The following is a 21121-nucleotide window of genomic DNA, read 5'->3' on the forward strand; positions in this document are numbered from 1 at the left end:
ATGCCTGCGTGTGGGTATATGAGCGTCAGTGTAGGTGCTAGCAGAGTCCAGAGATACTGGATCCCTGGAGCCGGATTTAGCGCTTTGAAGCCACCATCTGTCATGATGCTGGGCACTGAACCCAGGTCCTCTGGGAGCAGTGAGTGCTCCCGTCTGCTCAGCTACTTCTCCAGCCCCATCATTTTTATTTTTGAAAAGCCAACCAACTGTGCTATTCTCTCCAGAATTACCAGGGTTCATCATCTCATTGATAACCTCCTTTCCTCAATAAAACATTCCTTTCAGAGGTGTTTTGGCTGGTTTTTATTGGGGGGGGTATAGTTTTTCATATAATATATCATATTCATATATCATATTTTTCCCTTCCCAACTCCTAGATCCTCCCCACTTCCCTACCAACTTCATGTTCTCTCTCTCCAAAACAAACAAAAACCAAAGGAAAAAAATCAAAACAAATTAAAACAACAAAACACACAAAAATATCATGGAGTCCTCTAGTTTATTAGGGTTGCGCTACGCAGCTGGTTTAGAACCAGCTGTGTACCCCAGGCTGGCCTTGAATGTTCAAGCCTCTCTCCTCTGCATTCAAGGCCACCTGGGTTAATTTCAGAAACCTTTTCCCTGCCAAATATGAATTTAATTTCTCTTCTTTTTATGTCCTTCCATCTTCTAGGACTTCTTGTAACTAGGATTTTCTGTATTTTTAATCAAGTCTATTTCACAGATTTGCTTTTTAAAATTAATTATAACAGACTTGTTTTTTAAATGTTTTATATTTTAACAACACTGACTCTCTATTTTTGCTCGTGTTTTCACACGGTCACACTTAAGAAACACTGATCTGTGCTAATCAAACGGGAAGCTGCCCCACTGTCACACAGACTTTTCTATATCTTAAGTAAGGCAAGAGCTGTGACTCTGGAAAGTCAGGGGTTCCAGACTGCAGCATCACTGGCACACAGGTGGTCTGAACTCTCTGGCTCTTCTTCTCTGTGTCAACCACTAAGGTAAATGCTCTAGCTTCTTCCAACTGCTATCACCAACTGCTTACGAAATGCCAACAAGCACAGTGCATCCGAATGCTAACGCTGTCTTCCTAGATTCTCCAACAAGCACAGTGCATCCGAATGCTAACGCTGTCTTCCTAGATTCTCCAACAAGCACAGTGCATCCGAATGCTAACGCTGTCTTCCTGGATTCTCCAGCACTGCTTTCACAAAGTGAACAACAGAAAGAGCAGTCAGAACACATGCATACTCTCTTAAGGTGAACATCTTCACAAACTTTCCTCAGCCTCACAGACAGCTGAACACTTTCAAAAAGAAAGATAAAATCTCATGGTATGATGTTCAATAAATATTTAGCAGAGAATCTGGTCAGAAATCTGCAATTCCTCTAGGCTGAGATATCTACCCTGTAGTGATATTTCAGACCTTGGCTTGACTGCACATTTGTGTACCCATCTTTACCATTACTGCGATGGTTTGAATTCAGAATTCAAAGGTTATTGTGATGGTTTGGCTAAGAATGGGCTCCGCAGACTCAAGTGTCTGAATGTCTGGCCCAAAGGGAGTAGCACTATTAGGAGGTGTGGCCTTGTTGAAGAAAATCTCACTGTGGAGGTGGGCTTTGAGGTCTCACATACACTCACTGTGACACTCTCTCCCCGCTACATGTGGATCAAGACATAGAACTCTCAGCTTCTTCTGCAGCACCGTGTCTGCCTGCATGCCACCTGCTATGACGACAATGGAGTAAACCTGCGAAACTGTAAGCCAGCCCCAATTAAATATTTTCCTTTATGAGTTCCTGTGGTCATGGTGTCTCTTCATGCAATAGACACCCTAAGATAGTTATAAAACAATGAGAAGCTTAAAACAAATGAAAAAATTTCAGATATCAGGGTATACTCAAACTACTGAGTGTAATTCAAATTAAATTACAATATGCCATTATGACCTTAAATTCAATGTTCAGAAAATTCCACTTAAATATTAGACCAAGGATGGCTCAGCTTGCCTTTAGCATACACAAAGTCCTGGGTTCAATCACAGGGTTCAGCAGCAAAATGACTAAGAATAAATGTTTTAAAATTATTATTTTTGTTTTAAAGGGACAGTTTTGCTACATTGTTTAGGGTGATCCCAAACTCCTGAATTCAAACAAATCTCCTCACTCAGCTTCCTGTGTAGTCAGACTACAGGCTCACTCCAGAGTCTAATTATAAACATATATTAAAACCCTGTCTCAAAACAAAACAACAGCTATAATGACAAAACAATAGCTAGGCGGTGGGGCTGAAGAGATGGCTGGTCCAGTGATTAAGAACATGTGCTGTTTCTGCAGAGGACCTGAGTGCAGCTCCCAGCACTGGCATGGCAGCTTACAACAGGGTCTCGGCACTTGTCTGACCTCCACTGGCACCAAAACACATGCAGTGCACACTCATACACGCAGGCAGAACACTCTGCATAAAAATAGCGAATCTTTAAAGTCAGCACTGTTTTAAAAGGCACAGGTCCAAAGATGACTAAAATAGGAGCCTGAGAGATGGCTCAGTGGTTAAAAGCACTGACTGCTCTTTCAGAGGACCTGGGTTCAATTCCCAGCACTGACATGGCAACTCCAGGATCCAACATCCTCACACAGACATATATACAGGCAAACACCAATAAAATAAAAATAAATTTTTAAAAAGATGAATAAAAGCAAATATTGCCTTCCAAACAAAGAATTCCAAAAATACAAGCCAGTGTAATAGCATTACAGGTGCTATGCAGCCCAGCAGTGGGCTCTGTGCACTAGAATAGCTGTGCCTGCCAGGAAGGTGTCCACCGGAGCAGTAACAGCAAGACTGTTGTGAAGTAACCGACCACTTTTCTGACAGGCCCTGATGCCCTCATCCACATTCCTGGTAGTGTAAATCTAGATAATACCCACGGCTGGAGGTGGAGTTGGGTGGGGGTAGGGACATGTCATGTGATTACTCTTGTTGTCCATCTGTCTTATAATGCTCAAGTCTGTACCCATGCAGCAGAGCTGCAGCCTCAGCTGTGGCCGATTGCTAATAATGAGAGACTTATAACTGGCCAAAATGCTAAGAGTAAGCTGACTGTTGAGTGGTCAGCCCTTAACACAACATCTCCAGAATCCTTTCCAAAGTTCAGGAAACACGGTGGAAGGAGGCAGCAGAAACAGAAGGACGGTGTGATAAAACACTGTTTTCTGGACATGACGTGGCGTTGGTAAAATATTATTTTAAGGTGTGTTACTTTTGTTTATGCTCTAGAGCATCTGTTTAATGGTGCAAAGATCTGTTTAATTAAATAAAAGTCACCTGTGGTTAGGAGGCTGCGTCAGCAACTAGCTGACAGGAAGGGGTGGGAGAAGCCAGGTGGAGAAGGGTTTTTAAGGTGGGGTGAGAAAAAGCAGAAGGCTGCCTTGGGAGGCTGAGGTGAGCTGCTTGCTAGTCAAGCCTGGGGGGGGGGGGGGGACAGACACAGGAGTCTACTACTAGCACCTTTGAATCTTGAGTTCTTTAGAGGGACAGAGATGCAGATAAGTTCCCTTTGTAACTCAGACAGAGTCGGTGCCTTAGGGAACAGAGTGTCTTCAGGCTGCAGCTGGGCTCTCGCAGCCTAACCTCTGTGGTAGCAGTGGAGTTGCAGCTGCTGACTCGAATGGCCTTAGCATAACAGGCAGCAATAAGAAAGAGGACAACAACTGGTCACTGCACTCATGGACTCAGCAGGCACGGCTACCTGCACAAGCCTGAGTCAACACGCCATCACAAATAGGAGGCTCCTACGGCCTTACCCTAAGCCGAGCTGGCAGTTAATGGTACAGAGATGGGGGAATCATTTTTACTCAGTGGTGTGGTCACAGGTAAATTGCTCATGCTCCAGTAAGTAACTCCATACCCACGCTCAGGCAGGCCACCCTAATCCGACTCAGTGAACCATAATCACACATTCGTGTGTGTACAAAGGAGGGACCTTGTTGGGGAAAAGGGATTCAGAGGGCTGGGGTAAGATAATGGTGACTGAGTATGATCAAAATACATCATACACGTTAATGAAACCAAAGACTTTAATCTATGTTAATCGTAATCTTTATTCCAAAGTAAGATAAAATATTCATTTCAAATGAGATTCTTGGAGACAGTTGTATCTAAGCTAGATAAGGGGTGTTTTCCAGAAAGACAAAGGAAAAAATCTTGGCAAGGGAACAGTGAGAGCCAACAGGATGTGAACAGCCTGCTGCTGGAAGAGCTAGTTCCCCTGCAAAGGCAATGGTGATGAATTGCTGCAGCTACAGAGCAGAGCTGGCCTATTAGGTACCACATGCATGAACATGATCTGTATCTTGCAGTAGACTGGCAATTTCTGTACAATTATAAGCAGGAAACAGTGGTAAGACTCTAGCAGGTCAGGGAATGGCAAACTTGGCCCTGACAGGCCTTGCCCCTCCCCATTACCTCTGCCTTGCTGTTAGATTACATTCCACCAAGGCCCATTCTCTTATCTGGGGACTTCCTTCCCAAGGCTGACCAACCAGGGTCCAGCTATCAAAGTTCAGAAATCAAAAGCCTCCTTTTGGCAGTCCTGATTAACATGCCCAATCAAAACAAACCAACTCCTTCTAACAAGGGGTTTCCCTTTCTCCCTTTATAAACTGCCCTTTGCCTGTGGACTGTGCTGGTCTCTCAGTAGTGCCATAGTTTATATTGGTGTACAGGTCCGACCCCCATCCCATGCAGTTCTCATACACCTTCCGGTACCTGTCCTCCCCAATCAGCATCAGCTAATTGTCGAGTTCCCTACAGGTGAGTCCAATTTTCCTTTTAGAGAGGATAACATTTTGCTGGGCATGGGGGCTCATGCTTACAACCCAGCACTTGGCAGGGCAGGCTGAGGTAGGAGGACTGCCAAGATATAAGGCCAGCTTGGATTACAAAAAGAAACATTGTCCAAAACCAGAATGACAGAAACAAAACAAGAAAAACAAGCAGATATCTATGTTAAGGAGGGGGCATGGTGACAGCTGTTTACGTCTGCAGCTGCCCTTTCAGCCATCTTTCAGGTTTTAGTCCGCTGCCTTTGTATATAACCAGGTCTGATTTAGACAATGGTGACACTGCAGTGCACAACAGGAAGCTCAGGGAGAGACTGAGAAACACCTCAGCTGGACTCCACCTCCTCCCTGAGCACTACTGCCTAGCTACCACCGAAAAGGAGCTTGTTCCTCCCAGAGTAACTTTCATCCAGCTATGCTAGGCCGGATCACTTTTCAACTTTACTTCAATCTTCTAAATTTCTAATTGTTCTGTCATTTGCTCGTTTACCACCTTTGACTTTCACATAAAGACCAGGTGTCTCCTGATTTCCACGCAATCTCTAATCCAGCAGACACAAGGCTAGAAAGAAATTCCAGCATTATTGTAACTCAACTCCCCTAAAAAAAATTTAGTTTTTGCTTTTTAAGCCGATCTGATTCCCTGAGTCCTAACCCTTACACTCTTTCACTTCTGACCTAAAACGGTTCTGCAGCAGCAAGCTCACGAGTTCTGCAACTTCATCTATAATGCTATCCATCAGTCTACGGCATCTCAACGAGAAAAACAAATTTTGGTTTTACTTCTGCTCTTGGCTATCAAAAGACTTAGTTTAGGTGGCTCTTGAGGACTTAAAAGCTCATTCAACATTTGTCAAATATCCATGGTGTGCCAGATTTTCGGGCGCGGGTATTGTGAAGAACTGAACACAGTGAAAAATCTGTGTCTCGGGGACTTTAAGTTTGATAAAGTGAAACATGTCCAAGTACCAGGTGAGCTCCGTACTGTGGCAGTTTGAATGTAGCTGGCCCCATAATCTCAGAGGGAGCAGCATTATTAGGAGGTATTGTTGTGGGATTTCAATCCAATCCATTTAGCCAATGACTTTTGGGGCAAGTCCTAGGGCTTGGTCTTGTCTGTGACCACTTAAGAGCCAGAGAGGTGTGACCCCTCTCCCTCAGCACTCTCTCTCTCTCTCTTCCTCAGGTGGTCAGAGTCAGAGCAAGGAGCAGCTGGTCCCTGAGCAGAACGGCAGGACACAGGCATCTGATCTGTATCCGAGAGTATTTATCCCTGACACCTAAATATATTCTCGAGCCCCTTTAACACCACCATGCTCCTGCCGTGATAACAATGGACTGAACCTCTGAAACTCTAAGCGAGTCCCCTCAATTAAATGATTTCCTTCTAAGAGTTGCTGTGTTCATGGTGTCTCTTCACAGCAATAGGAACCTTAAGATAATGGCAGAGCAGACGTACAGTTCTAGGCAGGGCCAGTGGACCAAACTTAGCTGTAAGAGTCTGTGGAGTAGTGAGAATGGATGGGACAATAGGTATAAAAAGGTAAGGTCGAGGCAATATAATAAACCACCACAGTAACATTTAGCAGCCCCATGATGTTAGGCCATTCTTAGAGTACTGTACACACTTTATGTGTATGTACTATTTATCCAGTCCTTCAGCAATCCCACGCGGGATACTCCCACGAGGGACTGCTGTCTATCTCATTTGCCAGAGGAAGCGGTAAAGGAAATCTCCAGAGACACCGCTGGCAAGTGGCAGAGTGGTGTGACTCCAGAACCAATTCTGGGCCCCTCAAGCGTCTGAGGTGGAGTTCTCGCTGTTCTGATTCTCTACTTATTTCCTGTGTTGGGAACATTTACTTGTTACACAAGCTTACTCTTTTAGCTTCTGTCGTTTTGCTTTGAAATAGGGTCTTACTTTGTAAACCTGCCTACCCGTGCTTTCCGAGTGCTCGGATTAAAGGCATGCACCTCCATGCCCTATATTTTCAAGACATCACTAAGAATCACTTAGTTAGGCATTTTTCAACTTAAAAGATTATGAATGGATAGAAGTTTGTAATGTAACTTTAAGGACTAACCATTACCAATGTTCAAAGAACATTATCTAACAAACAATTAGGTTTGATTTATGGGTTTACTTTCCGAATGGAAAATTGGCAATAGCTTGTGTAGCCTTATCTGCTCAAATTCAGCATACGTGTAACTGACAGCAGCTCCGGTCCCAGAGAGCCATGTATAGCCCTACTGTAACCACCCTAAACAACAGGCCTGGTAAACACAACATTATCCTCCACAACAGAAGAATAATAGCAAAAATGACCTATAACAACACAGATGAACCCTATAATTAGAATGCTAAAGAAAAGGCAGACACACAACATATGAGAATGAGAGAAATGAATCTATGTACAAATAAGGCAGAAGAATGATTTGTTATGAGGTGACTGATGACCGGAATATTCTGGTCCCTGAAATTGCTGGGATAATGGCTAACATATGTCCTCAGTTTCTGGGAAGTAATGTTTGTTTGTTTCTGAGGCAGTCTCTTTACTAAGTAGCTCAGGCTGTCCTGGAATCTGCTGTGTAGACTAGGCTGGCTTCAAACTCAGAGATCTGCCTCTGCCTCCCAGAGCTGGGATTAAAGAGTAGCCAGACGTACTAACTAGTTTTATGCCAACCTGACACAAGCTAGAGTTACCTGAAAGCAGGGAAACTCAAGAAACTGTCTCCTTATGATCTGGCTGCAGGGGATTTTCTTCAGCGGCGAGGGAAGGGGCAGGGCCGAGCCACTGTGGGTGGGGCTATCCCCAGGGTGGCCGTCCTGGGTTAGGAAAGTCACACAGAGCAATCCAGTAAGCGCATCCCTCCATGATTTCTGCTTCTGCCTCCAAGTTCCTGCCCAGTGTGAGCTCCTTCCTGACTGCCTTCTATGAACACTGATGTGGAAGTGTCAGCCAAATCAACCCTTTCCTCCCGAACTTGCTTTGGTCATGGTGTTTCACCACAGCAAGAGTAACCCTGACTAAGACACCTGGCCTACTTTGTGTGACATCTTACCAAGGGTACACCTGGGACTTTATTTTCTGTATACAGACTGTCTATAGAATATTAAATGGAAGTTGGTATTTTAAATTAAATGGTCTATAATTTTTAACAAATTCTGAAAAGTTAACATGAAGGAAAACAATGATATTACTTCTATCATCCAATATTTGAATATTCATCTTGAAACAGGAATATCTTAAAAATTGGAAAATGTCAGTCCTCACATGCATCCCTCAGAGACAGACACAATTTTCTGAGAAGAAAACCGGAGCTCTGAAATTAATGTGTAGAAAAACAAAAACCTCAAACAGTCTTAACTCTGTGCATATGCAGTGTGTGTGTGTGTGTGTGTGTGTGTATGCGCGCGCATGTGCAGGGTGTGTGTGCGTGTACATGTTATTTGCTTGTTTGGAGGACAGGGTCTCACAGTGTCCAAGGCTGGCTTTGGATTTGCCATCTTCCCGCTGAAAGCTACGTTAACAGGAGTGAACCACCACCACGCCCAGCCTAGAGAGGCAGCTTCATCACCATGCTACATTACATTTCAGCAAGGAAGAACTCATCTGTGTCAAGGTAAGAAAGACTCCAGTCGCAAAACCTTCTGCACTTAAATGTTTAAAATATTTTCCAATTGCATCCTCCAAGCAGAGAAATGCAGTCACAGCAAGACGAACCCTGAATAACTGTCTTCCACAGTGACAGGTGATTTAGATACAGCACAACTGTTCGTGCCTGAGAAAATATGACGGAGGAGTTTCTAAAACCCAGCCCCGCTGACCTAACTCAATTCTGACCCTGAACTTCTTACCCCAGTGTTAAGAAAATTCAGCATGCCAGTAAAGTGTTAGGACAGCTAAACATTTACTGTGCTGTCAGTAAACTGTGCTGAGAACAAGTCAGTGACTCACACTACCCAGGGATTTTACAAACGGAAACAGACAAATGTATCATGCACGGTTTTAACACAGGTAACACAGGGGATATCATTCCATAATCAGTTAAAGCATTTGACAAGCATTTGACAATTTACCAACATAAAATTTACCTCTTTGGAGGGGCTAGCAGGAGATGTGAATATTGTCATCCAATAGGACCATACAAACATAACAAAGAACAGATGGAAAGCCACAAGGTAAACAACGGTCTTTCCTGGTAAATAAAAACAAATAATATTTTATTGAGTCTGGGTGAAAAGAAAAAAATACATTAGAACAGTATGGTCACAAGACCTGATTTAATAAAAACTTTCATTTAAATATCAAATATATAAACTCCTTTATCTTTATGCTACAACAGTAAGAGATACAAAGATATATGCTACCCTTGTTATTTCAAGGTGTAAAGTTATAAAATAAGCTTATAAACCTAACTTTATGAATAAAGGCTACATTTGGTGAGAATTAATTACATTCAGTTGCTGAGGCTCTAAGTTAAAAAAAAACCTTTGAAAATTTTTGCTCACTGAGTTTGGTTTCCTTCCTTCCTTTCTTTTTTGAGACGGTGCCTCCCTACATATTCCTGGCACTCACCATGTAGACCAGGCTGGTCTCAAAATCAAACTCAGAGATCCACCTGCCTCTACCTTCTGAGTGCTTGGGTTAAAAATGTGTGCCACCACTCCCAACTGGGTTTGAATCTTTTGTTTTGAGGGTGTCTCTGTGTAATAGCCCTGAATGTCCTGGAATTTGCTTTGGATACCAGGGTGGCCTTGAGCTCACCTATTTCCTTATGCCTTTGCCTCCAGTGCTAGGATTAAAGGCTAGAACTTTGGAAAAGAGAGTTTTTGACAGGCTGGCCTTGAACTTACTTTCCAGTCCAAGATGGCCTGGATTTACTCCTGCCTCTGCTTCTCCTGCCACGCTGGCCGGACAGAACTGGTGCGAACTATGTGCACACAGCTGCTGCTCGCTGTAATTGAGTTTTCCTTAAATGTTAATTCTCACCACCTTAAAAATTATTTAAAAGGATCCACCACTATAAACATCACACCAAGGGGAACTGGAAACAGAAAGACAAAAAGTTTTACTAAACAATAATGAATAAATTTGAAAAACAATTTCTGTCTGGGTTAGAGTATTCTAAAATTTATTCTCTTGTTCAACATAGGGTAACAAAAAAAAGTCAGCCACTGTGAACTTCTGCCATAATCTTTTCCAGTACACTAGTGTCACAGCTGACATCTGGGACTCCAACTATCACTCACTGGTGTAATATTGAGCCTTTTGTTGTGCTCTGCAGTTTTTCTATCTGAAATGAGCAAGGTTAGTTTTTATAAGAGGCAAGAATCAATGGCCAGAGCTGAACCCTGTACGTGTTTTGGTGTGAAATTTTACACAAACACACTCTGAAGACAAGTTTGAACTCAATTCATCTTTAAAGTCAGACTATAAAGTTCTCTCCACTCTCAGAACTTACTTTTCCTCACAACTGCGCAGACTTCGATAAAACACTTGTTTCTATAGTCATCAGATGCTTAAGAATGATAAATTAATATAGGAGACTTTCTAGTCACAGTTGACTTTAGCTTCTCAATTCTTCATTTCTTCCTACTGAAAGCCTCTTAGCATAGGACACCGGCTTTCTTTCTAACCTTAGGCATGTAAACACGAGGATCAGAGAATTTTAATGTCACTTGTAAGAAGCCTTAATGCCAGAACTGAAATTCATAACTGCTTGATAAAAATCTAAAGTTCTTCACTTCTGTCACCGAAAATTGTTTTCCTCCACTTTTTTAGTCAGCATTTAACTAGTCAGTTTACTTCTGTGCCAGTGTCTCATGACTTCCTCCTATAGCTAAAGTACTCTTTCTTTTCATTTCCACTAATGCTGTCCACTGTAAACATTCCGGCTCCTCAGCAAGCTGCATTTCTCTACGTTGTCTGTTCCCTTCAGGTCAAATCTTGTAGTCTATTGAGTGGACTCAAAAAATATTGAGTTGCCGGGCAGTGGCAGCACACAACTTTAATCCTAGCACTTGGGAGGTGGAGGCAGGTGGATCTCTTTGAGTTCAAGACCAGCCTGGTCTACAGAGCTAGTTCTAGGACAGGATCCAGAGCTAGAGTAACTCTGTCTCAAAAGAACAACCCCCCACCCCCCAAAAAAAAACAAACCAACCAACCAACACTGAGTGATTGATTTTTCCTTTGGGAACCCATTTGGGGGCTCACTCCCTTCTCTGACCCAGCTCTAAGGCCACTCACTGACTCTGAAGTGCTAGTTCACCAGTACGTCCTGTATTCATTTCCTGTCCGTCAGTCTTCACTTACACCATTGGTTCTCAACTTGTGGACCAGGATCCCTTTGACAAACCTCTATGTCCAAAACTATTTACATTAGTATTTGTAACAGTAGCAAAATAACTATAATTTTATAGTTTTGGGGAGGTCACCAATACATGAGGAGCAATATTAAAGGGTCACAGCATTTAAGACAGATGTCAGCACACAAGTACTTTAAACTTGATTACTTACAACTAAGATTAGCATAAACAGATGCTTCAACTTTTAACATTTACTATTCCTTTAGGAAATTTCTACTCTCCATACACACAAAATGGTTTGTTTTAAAACACATTTCAGTTAAATATAATTAACTTCTTAGCACAATACTTGGGATATAATTAACAGACAAAAACAAATAATAATAAAAGAAAATACTGCTCTTAACTAAATTCAAATTCGTGTGATGTGCTATTTTTTTCTTAAGGGGCTGGAGGGCTGGGGACCACTTAGAGTCGTGTGTGTGTGTGTGTGTGTGTGTGTGTGTGTGTGTGTGTGTGTGTGTGTTAGTAGCCTACTACTGAGCTGCCCTTCAATTCTCTCTCCTTTTTCCCCCTCAAGGTTTCTCTTGAAACCCCCCAAGACAGGGTTTCTCTGTGCAGCCCTAGCTGTCCTGGAACTTGCTCTGTAGACCAGGCTGGCCTCAAACTCAGAGATCACCTGCTTCTGCCTCCCAAGTGCTGGGATTAAAGGCACATGCTATCGCTGCCCAGCAACAGGGTCTTGATATATAACCTGGGTTGATCCTAAACTTATAGACCAGGCTGGCCTGTGCTGTGGGATGATCTTTCCAATCTCTGTAAAAATCTGTTGCTCTCATTGGTTGATAATAAAGCTAAATTAACCTATAAGCCAAGCAGAATAAAGTTAGGTGGGAAAGTCACACATATATACAGGGAAAAAGAAGGGTGGAGTCAAGAGAAACTTAGGTGCCCAAGAAGCAAGATGCACGGTCACACGGCAACATATAGATTAACAGAAAAGGGTTAATTTAAATAGAGGAGCTAGTCAGTAATAAGCCTGAACTACAGACCAAATATTTCATAATTAATACTAAGCATCCGAGTGATTGTTTAAAAGCAACTACATGACAGGGCAGGACAAAGATGGCTCCGCTTACAGGTCGGGAACCCATAATGCTCTTGGTCTTAGCCTCACAAGTGCTGGGTTATGTTCCAACATACCCAGCTTCCATGACTATTAAGAGGAAAAATTTGAGTCACATTCATGAAAGTGGGCTGGCAAGATGGCTCAGCAGGTAAAGGCACTCGCCAAACTGAGAGTGTGGCCCACACCGTAAAAGGAGAGAACCAACTCCCCAAAGTTGTCCTCCTCTGAGTGTGTGTACATGTGCGCACATACCCAATGTGAAAAAGCAAATGTATAAAAGTAAAAATATTTGTAAAAAAATTAAAGCTCTAAGAAAAATCTAAATCTATAAATCAAAATCTATGTTCAAAAATCACCTGTAACTCAATGTATCACAAAACTTCAAGACTGCTTTTAACAAGTGGGAAAAAGAGGAAAATATTCTTTTAAGATGTGGCTAAAAAAAACTGCAATACATACTAGTACAAATGAGAACTTTGAGAAAATAAGTCGCCAGGCGATGGTGGCGCACGCCTTTAATCCCAGCACTCGGGAGGCAGAGGCAGGCTGATCTCTGTGAATTCGAGACCAGCCTGGTCTACGGAGCTAGTTCCAGGACAGGCTCCAAAGCCACAGAGAAACCCTGTCTCGAAAAAAAAAAAAAAAACAAACAAACAAAAATAAAACAAAAAAAAAAAAGAAGAAAGAAAGAAAAAATAAAGTCAAGGCTGAACAGATGGGATACGCCTATGACATCAATATTTGGAGGCTGAACACATTATATATCTGTAACGTCATCATTTGAAGGCGGAGGCAGGTGAATCTGAAGTTAAAGATACAAAGTCAGTCCTGGAAAGCCTGAACTACATCAAAGACCCTGCCCTCAAAATACACAAAATAAAATCTTCAGATAATCCCTTCATTTGTGTCTATACTATCAATACACATAAAATAATTCTGCATTGAAAGAATGCAAAGAAAGACAGGACTTCCAAGATTGAATCTGTCTCTTCTGTTACTGAAAAGCATCCTTAAGGGCAACTTTAATCAGGCATGATCATCTCCGGTAATAAGAAAAAATATCAAGCACGGAGTGGTAGCACACACCTTCAATCCCAGCACCTGGGAGGCAAAGGCAGGCGGTTCTCTGTGAGTCTGTGGCCAGCCTGGTCTATAAAGTGAGTTACAGCACAGAAAGGGCTACATAGAAAAAACTTGTCTTGAAAAACCAAAAATATAATAAAACAAATATTAATACTGTTAATTATTTGTTTCAGAATCTTCTGGGTTTTTGTCTGTTAAAATCTAATTTTATTTTTGAAATTTTACTTCAATAGTACTACTAAAGCTTTCTTCAATTCTAGTGAAATTCGTAGAAAAAAATCTTTTCCCCTAGGCATTATTTGTTTGATCATTATAAACGCATTTATTCCCTTGACCTAATAATACAAATTTAAAATGTGATTTGATTAAATATCTATGAGTAATAATGTACTATTCTAAACAAATACACGAACAATGGAACCATTCCTAAGATTTAGGCATTGTAAAAGCAGACCTACCCCAGCCCAGTGAAGACTACTACCAGAACTGGAACAGACAGAGCTCCAGGGAAACACCAAGCAGAAATGCATGAATTTATACAAAATAGTGCTAGGAGCCTGCTAAAACATAGCCACATTAGTCATTTAAGATACTGCATGCCTAGGAAGAAACCCAGCAGAAGTACTCTCTCCTTCTAACTAAAAAGTTAAAGACACATTCTTTCTTTAAGGAAAACAAAACCCCATGAATTCACACTAGGTAAAAAGTACACGGTTACAAATGACTCTACTTAAAGTGAGACTATGAGAGTCTTACCGTTTTCTCCTTTTCCAGAAACAGTAACTGGAAGACAAAAAATAGGAGTAAATATACTTATACAAGAATTTTGTTTCATTTTCATAAAACCTGAAAAACATTCTATCATTAACAATGCAACTACTTAACATTTTTAGACCTCTTTAAACTTCAGTGTGTTGAGAGAGCCCTTTACCGCTCTCCTCAATCCCACTGTGAGAAAAGGGCTGTTCCTTAGAATACAGTACACGCTCAGCTGGCAAAGCACTGGCTGAGGAAACACAAGGGTGTGTGCTGATCCCCCACCCATGTGCGGGAGGCGAGCATTTGGAATCCTAGTTGTGTGACCCCTGGGTGGCCAGCCAACCTCACCTGGGCACCCATTGGGGCGGGTGTAAGGGAACAGCACAGCTGGGCAAGGCCGGACGAAAGGAAACATAATACAAATCAAGGTGCCTAGTTCCCGAGGGACGATGTCAGATGGACTTCTGACCTATGCACACATTCGTATTTCATTTTAACTGAAGCACGGTAACCATCATATTTAGGGAAAGACTGTAATAATTCATGTATACATGTAAAGTTTTCAAGTTAGGGTAGCTGACAGAGAAAAGGTACTCCATTTTTTTCCATTTTGTACTATTTTTTTTAAAGTTTTTATTAGCTGGGCATAGTGGTGCACACCTTTAATCCCAGAACTCAGGAGGCAAAGCCAGGCAGATATCTATGAGTTTGAGGCCCGCCTGGTCTATAAACTAAGTTACAGGACAGTCAGAGCTATACAAAAAAACTGTCTGGAAAAAACAAAAATAAAATAAATTTTAATAGCTGTGTACTGTTTAACTGTAAATTATTTTAGAAGCCTCTGCGTTTTATGTTAAAAATCTAATTTTATTTTTGAAATTTTACTTCAATGATACTACTAAAGTTTTTTTTAATTCCAGTGAAATTCTTTTTTTTTTTTTTTTTTTTTTTTTTTTTGGTTTTTTGAGGCAGGGTTTCTCTGTAGCTTTGGTGCCTGTCCTGGAACTAGCTCTGTAGACCAGGCTGGTCTTGAACTCACAGAGATCCGCCTGCCACTGCCTCGCGAGTGCTGGGATTAAAGGCGTGTGCCACCACTGCCTGGCTCCAGTGAAATTCTTAGATCTTTTCCCCTAAGCATTGTTTGTTGATCATTATTAACTCATTTATTCCCTTTACCTAATAATACAAATTTAAAGTCTGGTGGTTTGATTAAGTATCTGTGTAATAACATACTATTCTAAACAAATATATGAACAATGGAACCATCCCTAGGATTAGATGATGTGGGATGTCCTTCCCTATATGTGTTGCTTTTATTAGTTGTACAATGAAGCTGTTTCGGCCAATGGCTTAGCAGAGTTAAGTGAGGCGGGAAATCCAAACACACAGATAGCACACAAGAGTGCGTGTGCAGAGTGGAAGGAGACACCATGTAGCCTCTGAAGAAATAAATGTGGCACTGGTAAGCCAGTCTTGTAGCGATAACAGATAAATAGAAACGGGTTAACCTAAGAGCTAGCTAGGAATATGCCTGAGCCATGGGTCAAACATTAATGCAATTAACATAGTTTCTGTTATTAATACAATTAACAGAGTTTCAGTATGGGTGGCCTGGAAACATCTCCGCTTATTTTTAGATACTATGAAGCAGACTTCCTCCCCAGCCCAGTGAAGGCTGCTACCAGAACTGAAACAGACAGAGCTCCAGGGAAACACCAAGCAGAATCACATGAATTTATACAAAGTAGTGCTAGGAGCCTGCTAAAACATAGCCACATTAGTCATTTAAGATACTGCATGCCTAGGAAGAAACCCAGCAGAAGTACTCTCTCCTTCTAACTAAAAAGTTAAAGACACATTCTTTCTTTAAGGAAAACAAAACCCCATGAATTCACACTAGGTAAAAAGTACACGGTTACAAATGACTCTACTTAAAGTGAGACTATGAGAGTCTTACCGTTTTCTCCTTTTCCAGAAACAGTAACTGGAAGAAAAAAAAATAAGAGTAAATATACTTATACACGAATTTTGTTTCATTTTCATAAAACCTGAAAAACATTCTGATGTGGGAATATCAATCTGTTGATTTCATTGGTTAAGCAATAAAGAAACTGCTTGGCCCTCATAGGTTAAAACATAGGTGGGAGGAGTAAACAGAACAGAATGCTGGGAGGAAGAGGAAGTGAGCTCAGACTCGACAGCTCTGCTCTCTGGAGCAGAGACACCATGCTCCCCTCTCCCGGGTAGATGTGATAGCTCTGCTCTCTGAGACACACGCGATGAAGCTCCGACCCAGGATGGACGTAGGCTAGAATCTTCCCGGTAAGTGCACCTAGCGGAGCTACAGAGATGATTAGAAATGGGCTAGTTCAGGTGCAAGAGTTAGCCGAGAAGAGGCTAGATAGAAATGGGCCAAGCAGTGTTTAAATGAATACAGTTTGTGTGTTGTTATTTCGGGCATAAGCTAGCCAGACGGCCGGGGTGCTGGGGATGCAGCCCCGCCGCTCTTATTACAACAATATTCTATCATTAACAATGCAACTACTTAACATTTTTAGACCTCTTTAAACTTCAGTGTGTTGAGAGAGCCCTTTACCGCAGCGAGAAAAGGGCTGTTCTTTAGAATACAGTACACGCTCAGCTGGCAAAGCACTGGCTGAGGAAACACAAGGGTGTGTGCTGATCCCCTACCCATGTGCGGGAGGCGAGCATTTGGAATCCTAGTTGTGTGACCCCTGGGTGGCCAGCCAACCTCACCTGGGCACCCATTGGGGCGGGTGTAAGGGAACAGCACAGCTGGGCAAGGCCGGACGAAAGGAAACATAATACAAATCAAGGTGCCTAGTTCCCGAGGGACGATGTCAGATGGACTTCTGACCTATGCACACATTCGTATTTCATTTTAACTGAAGCACGGTAACCATCATATTTAGGGAAAGACTGTAATAATTCATGTATACATGTAAAGTTTTCAAGTTAGGGTAGCTGACAGAGAAAAGGTACTCCATTTTTTTCTATTTTGTACTATTTTTTTTAAAGTTTTTATTAGCTGGGCATAGTGGTGCATATCTTTAATCCCAGAACTCATGAAGCAGAGACAGGCAGATCTCTGAGTTTGAGGCCAGCCTGGTCTACAAAGTGAGTCCCAGAACAACCAAGGCTACACAAAGAAATACTGTCTCAGGGGAGAAAAAAATAAGTTTTTATTTTTATTTTATGTATATGGGGGTTTGGCCTGAATATTGGTGTACTGCTTTTGTTCCTGGTCCCAGATGTAAGCTGCTGTATGGGTCCTGGGAAATGAACCCAGGTCCTCTGCAAGAAAAAGCAAAAATAATAATAATAATAATAAAAATAAAAAAAAACAAAACTGAGGGCTGGTGGAGACTCCAAGGTGATAGGGCTGCCAAGCCTGACTACCTGAGTTCAAGCACTCACTGCGGCCACATGGCGGAAGGAGACCACCTACTCTACCATATTGTCCTCTGACCCTGCACATTTGCCATGGCGCCACACACAATAAGCAAATGTGGAAATAAATTTATTTTGTTGTTTCAAGACAGGGTTTCTCTGCATAGCCCTGGAGTCCTGGAACTCACTCAGTAGACCAGGCTGGCCTCGAATTCACTCTTTGCCTCTGCCTCTAGAGTACTGGGATTAAAGGTATATGCCACCACTGCCCAGAAAAAAAAAAAAGAACTTTTTTATAGATAAAAAAAGGTTGAAGATTCTCTTTATGATGGTGCAGCAGAGCCTTAGCCAAGCCAATGCTGCGCTCTTGTCATGTGGACTGTGGTAGCTGGAAAACAGCAAACACGGGAGGAGAGCACGGCATTCACAGCATCAGCACAAAAACTCTAAACCGCATCCTTACAACAAGCTTGTCTTCATGGTGTGCATGCAAATGTGACACACTGGTCAAGACATGAAGAAACTAGGGAATGAAATGTTGACTGTACAGTTAGCTGCAGCTGTGTGTCATAGACTATGGCAAAGAATCTCAGGCCAAGGGTGTCATCATAGAGTGCGACAAATGCAAGAAACGAACAAAAAGGGCCAGAGTGGCCCCAGCTTTCCTCCTCTGGTGTCACCCAATGTGGTTAGGAACTCACAGCTACTCATCTTCAAAGACAGCCACAGTTCTGGCAGGCTGCATGGGCCTGACCAAGGCAAACCGGTGTCCCCCTGGAGAGGATCAGGCTCAATACTGAAACTGGGTCTTCTAGGCAATCAGCACTTTGTTGCTGGGACATCTGGTTTCATGAGAAGAGTGGTGATCACATGGTCCAAATTAATGCTATTTGGCCGTTCAACTGGCCCTGACAGTAACCAACCCTGTTGTTGTAAGGCCAAAAGATTAGAAGTCTGAGTGCCCAGGCTCACTACTGAAAACCCATCAGGAGGATCAGTGTAAACCTTTGTTACTGTTTATTAACAGTAGAATTTAAATGTTTCCAGAACTGCGGAGGCACAGAGGGGAAGGCAAAAGCAAAACCATTTGCTGAAAGAATTTTTTTTTTTTTGGTTTTTTTCAAGACAGGGTTTCTCTGTAGCTTTGGAGCCTGTCCTGGAGCTAGCTCTTGTAGACCAGGCTGGTCTCGAACTCACAGAGATCCGCTTGCCTCTGCCTCCCAAGTGCTGGGATTAAAGGTGTGTGCCACCACCGGCTGGCCTTGCTGAAAGAATTTTAAGAAAGAATTCAAGCCAGGTGTGGCGGCACATGTCACCTGTCACTCAGGAGCAGAGGCAGGCCAGCCAAGACTACTGAGAAACGCATCTCAAAGACATCATAAAGGAAAAGGGAAGGGAGTTCAGGTGTTTTACATACACGCTCCTCCATTCTGCCAGCTGTATGTATCTGTCACCAGCGCCGGCATCTAACAACTTAGTCTCACTTCCTCACAGCCCTTACTTAGCCCTAGAGGAAAATATCTAATGTTCCTATCAGTGTAGTTGTACATCTACAGCCAGTCTGGCTACATGAAGCTCATTCGCCAGCAAACTGGCTTCACTGTAGATACCCTTTAAGGGTCTTACTCTGAAGTCACAGAGATCCACCTGCCTCTGCCTCCTGAGTGCCGGGGTTAAAAGCATGAGCCATTCCACCCAGCAGGGACGATGGTGGAGGCAGAGAAAGGTGGATCTCTGTGAGTTTGGGGGGAAGACGGTGACTTCTCAAGGCCAGGCGACTTATGAAATGTCTTAGACACTCTAGCAATCACGACACAGTAGCACACATCTATTTTTAAAGCACTGCTGTCTCCCATCATGTGGGTGTTCTGTTTTACAATCAGGCTTCTATGAGTGGACATCTGGGTTGCCTCCAATTTTGTGTTATTCAAACAATCAATAAATAACCCTGTGAATGTGCTGTTTACTCGTGGAAGCTTATGTTCAGTGCGGAATCCTCACAGCAGGATTACAGAACTAAGAGTACATTTCTGTTGTATTTTTAGCTTTTCCCAAAAACCTTTTTAAGGATTTTGTATTCCTTTAAGCAATGCATGCACACCCTGGGTCTTTCTAGTCTAAGTGTTTGCAAACTCTTGGTGCTGCAGGGTAATTTTATAGTCTGCACTTGTAGATGAGCATGAACATCTTATGTTTACAAGCCACTGTCATCTTATCCTGAACTAGTTATGTCTATCCATTTCTGTTTTTGTCTACCAGAACTGGCACTCTAAGCTACAGCGCGAGGGGCTTTCATTGGTGTCTCCTTAGGGATTATCCACTTTTCGTTTCTTCTAATGCTTGAATAGTTTTATTTTAAAAAATCAGATTAGGGGGGCTGGAGAGATGGCTCAGCGGTTAAGAGCATTGCCTGCTCTTCCAAAGGTCCTGAGTTCAATTCCCAGCAACCACATGGTGGCTCACAACCATCTGTAATGAGGTCTGGTGCCCTCTTCTGGCCTGCAAGCATACACAGAGAAAGAATATTGTATACATAATAAATAATAAATATTTAAAAAAAATCAGATTAGGTCCACTTTGAAACAGCCAATTCCAATATCAGGAAAATTACCAACCTTAAAAAACTATGGTGGCAGAAATAAGTGAGGGTGGCTGCAGAAACGGGGATGTGACTCCTATTGTCCTAATCAGAGACAATTTAAGCAACAAGATAAACTCATAAAATGGGATTCAGAACTGCATGTTCATGGTAACAAATGTATCAACTAAACAGGGAGGCTGGACCAGCAGGCTGGCACAGTGAGTAAAGGCACTTGTGACCCAAAATGGCAGAACTGACTCCAGCAAGTCATCCTCTCCTACACACACACACACACACACACAGAAATATATAGGAAGGGAGGTTATTCCCGCCTACAGAACTCTAGATAGTAAATGTAGATAAAATGGTGGCATTAAAAAAAAAATCACCATTTGGTAACTACTGTTTTTTTCTTTTTTACAAGCAAGAATCTTCAAAGTAGCTGGGTGGCGGTGACTCATGCCTTTAGGCAGATCTCAATGAGTTGGAGGCCAGTCTGGTCTTCAGAGGGAGTTACAGGACAGCCAGGGCTGTTACACTGAGAAACTCTGTCTCAAAAAACCAAAACCAAACAAACAAAAACAAAGCAAACTAATCTTCAAAGGACACTATATAGGAGCCCAGGGCCAGTACCAGGAACAGATGAGTCAGAGTTTCAGTGCTCCATACAAGGTAAGATACCTTAGGCTGAGTTCTGTAGAATCAAATGTTGTGCTAGCTAGTTTTATTTTATTTTATTAGTATTTGCCAACTTGACATAAGCTAGACTAACACAGAGGGAACCACAGCTGGAAGCTGCCCGTGTAAGACTGGCCACAGGAAGTCTGTGACTGGTGTCCGAGCAGAGCCAGGCAGTAAGCCATCCTCGCTGGCCTCTGCTCTGCTCCTAGCTCAGGAGTTCCGGCTCTGACTGCTTTCTATGATGGACAGCGATGGGGATGTGTAAGCCAAATAAACCCTTTCCTCCCCAAGCTGCTTTTGGTCATGGTGTTTA

General features: G+C 42.4%; 1 protein-coding gene across 8 annotated transcripts in view; it reads right to left on the bottom strand.

Moving 5' to 3' along the window:
- Positions 1-21121, bottom strand: part of Zdhhc20 (zDHHC palmitoyltransferase 20) — a 59014-nt gene that overhangs the window by 30894 nt on the left and 6999 nt on the right. For all 8 annotated transcript variants that reach the window (XR_012907993.1, XM_075950123.1, XM_075950126.1 and 5 more), the window contains exons 2-4: positions 16093-16119; positions 14133-14159; positions 8951-9054 (exon numbers count right to left, since the gene is read on the bottom strand). Coding sequence is in view for 7 of the 8 variants with exons in the window: in XM_075950123.1 (XP_075806238.1) it covers positions 8951-9054; positions 14133-14159; positions 16093-16119 (158 nt within the window). In the remaining variant the exon portion in view is untranslated. The remainder of the gene's footprint in view (positions 1-8950; positions 9055-14132; positions 14160-16092; positions 16120-21121) is intronic.

The sequence above is a fragment of the Microtus pennsylvanicus genome, chromosome 15, assembly GCF_037038515.1.
Source record: "Microtus pennsylvanicus isolate mMicPen1 chromosome 15, mMicPen1.hap1, whole genome shotgun sequence".
In the NCBI taxonomy this organism is placed as follows: domain Eukaryota; kingdom Metazoa; phylum Chordata; class Mammalia; order Rodentia; family Cricetidae; genus Microtus; species Microtus pennsylvanicus.